A 1,676-nucleotide genomic window follows, 5' to 3' on the forward strand; every position below is an offset into this window, starting at 1 on the left:
GAACTCAGAAATCCGCCTGCCTCTGCCTCCCGAGTGCTGGGATTAAAGGCGTGCGCCACCACGCCCTGCGAGTCTGAGCTTTTAACCTGTGGTTTACTTAAGAAACTAAAGGCCACGAGGTTGCGGAGAACAGGTAGCCAGCTCTGAAGCGCGTGCACATAGCGGGCAGGTCACCTGGAATGGAATTTGAATTGCTCAATAGCCCCCTCGAGGGTCTGGAGAATCTTCCTGCATCCACGCGTCTTCGTCCATTCCTCAGTCTCATTCTCAGCCTCCGCCATGCTCCCAACTGCTTCCTTGGAGTTCAGAGAATCTGAGTCCCAAAGCCAGAGTCCGTTGCCATGGTGACTCCCAGAGAAACTTGAGACGGGTGGGGGGTGGGGGGTGGAGGGGTGAGGATCAGGGCGGGGCGGAGAGCGGGCGGGGGGGGGGTGGAGTGGATGAGGTGTAGGGCGAGCTCCGGAAGTGCCCCTCTGTCTCGCCAGGCCACCTGCCCCACCAGGCATAAGCCTGGCGACAAAGACGCCCACAAGCCAACCCGTTCCTAAATGTCTCTAAGCAAAGCTGCACCCTGTAAATAACTCTGCTGCGGCCCACTACGCCTCCGGACCCTTTCTGCTTCCTTCTCTTCCAAGGCTCTGAGCTCAGCCTCCTTTCTGGTTGGACTCTGCTTTTGGGAAACTGAAGTTTCCTACGTCAACGCCCCTCCCACGTGCCTGTCAGATCTGCAGCTTGCCTGGCTCTCTTATGCTTGGCCTCCTACCAAGTGTCACTCACTCTCTGCCGGTGATGGAAACTAGTGACCCCATCCAATAGCTACCTCGCGATATAAAGAGGCCTGGGCTTGTCAGGATTACCACAGGAGAGCAGATGGCCTGATAAAATACTCACACCTGTCACTTGAACACACACGCACACACACAGAGGGTGTTGCTGAGTGAAGATTTTCTTTGCAGAGATTAAATAGGCCTACATCCTTATTTAATAGAAAGGACAGAATGTAAGGTATCGCATTTTACACAATATCGTGTAGTGTGGAATTCAGTTCACTATCTACCATTATTAAGAGAAGCTATTTTAAGCGGTAAAACTATCATTTATTCTCAACTGTGTGCCACTCATTGACAAGGGACCTAAGCTTGGGGTATCATCGCTTTTATAACTATGTATTTTTTCATCTTCATTTCACTATATTGTCTAAATATATATATATGAATGTGTGTGTATGATGCATGATATATGCATGTGTGTATGGCATATGTGTATATGTATACTTACTCTCTCTCTCTCTCTGTCTCTCTCTCTCTCTCTCTCTCTCTCTCTCTCTCTCTATATATATATATATATATATATATATATATATATATATATATATATTCCTAATTAGCTGGATATTAGGAGTAAGAAATTCACTGTAGCTACCACTGTCTTAAAATTTTTAAGGCTATTATGTGCCTGCTTACAGTGCCCTGGGAGATCAGAAGAAGGCAACGGAGCTGGAGTTTCACATGGTTGTTATCTGACTTGTGGCGACTGGGAACCATACTCCCTAGCCTTCTGCAAGAGCAACAAGTGCTCTTATCAGCTGAGCCATCTCTCCAACTCCATCACTCTCTTATGTTTACAGACAACTATGTGTGGTGTGTGGTGGCCCAGGTTCATGATCCCAACATTAG

General features: G+C 47.9%; 1 protein-coding gene across 1 annotated transcript in view; it reads right to left on the reverse strand.

The window, feature by feature from the left end:
- The window catches only part of C3H10orf67 (chromosome 3 C10orf67 homolog), a 92,337-nt gene extending 92,028 nt beyond the window's left edge, over positions 1–309 (reverse strand). Inside the window, exon 1 of the mRNA XM_021194480.1 lies at positions 175–309. Coding sequence (XP_021050139.1) covers positions 175–281 — 107 coding nt within the window. The 5' untranslated portion in view covers positions 282–309. The remainder of the gene's footprint in view (positions 1–174) is intronic.
- Positions 310–1,676: the final 1,367 nt, after the last annotated feature.

This window comes from Mus pahari, chromosome 3, assembly GCF_900095145.1.
Source record: "Mus pahari chromosome 3, PAHARI_EIJ_v1.1, whole genome shotgun sequence".
Taxonomy (NCBI): Eukaryota; Metazoa; Chordata; class Mammalia; order Rodentia; family Muridae; genus Mus; species Mus pahari.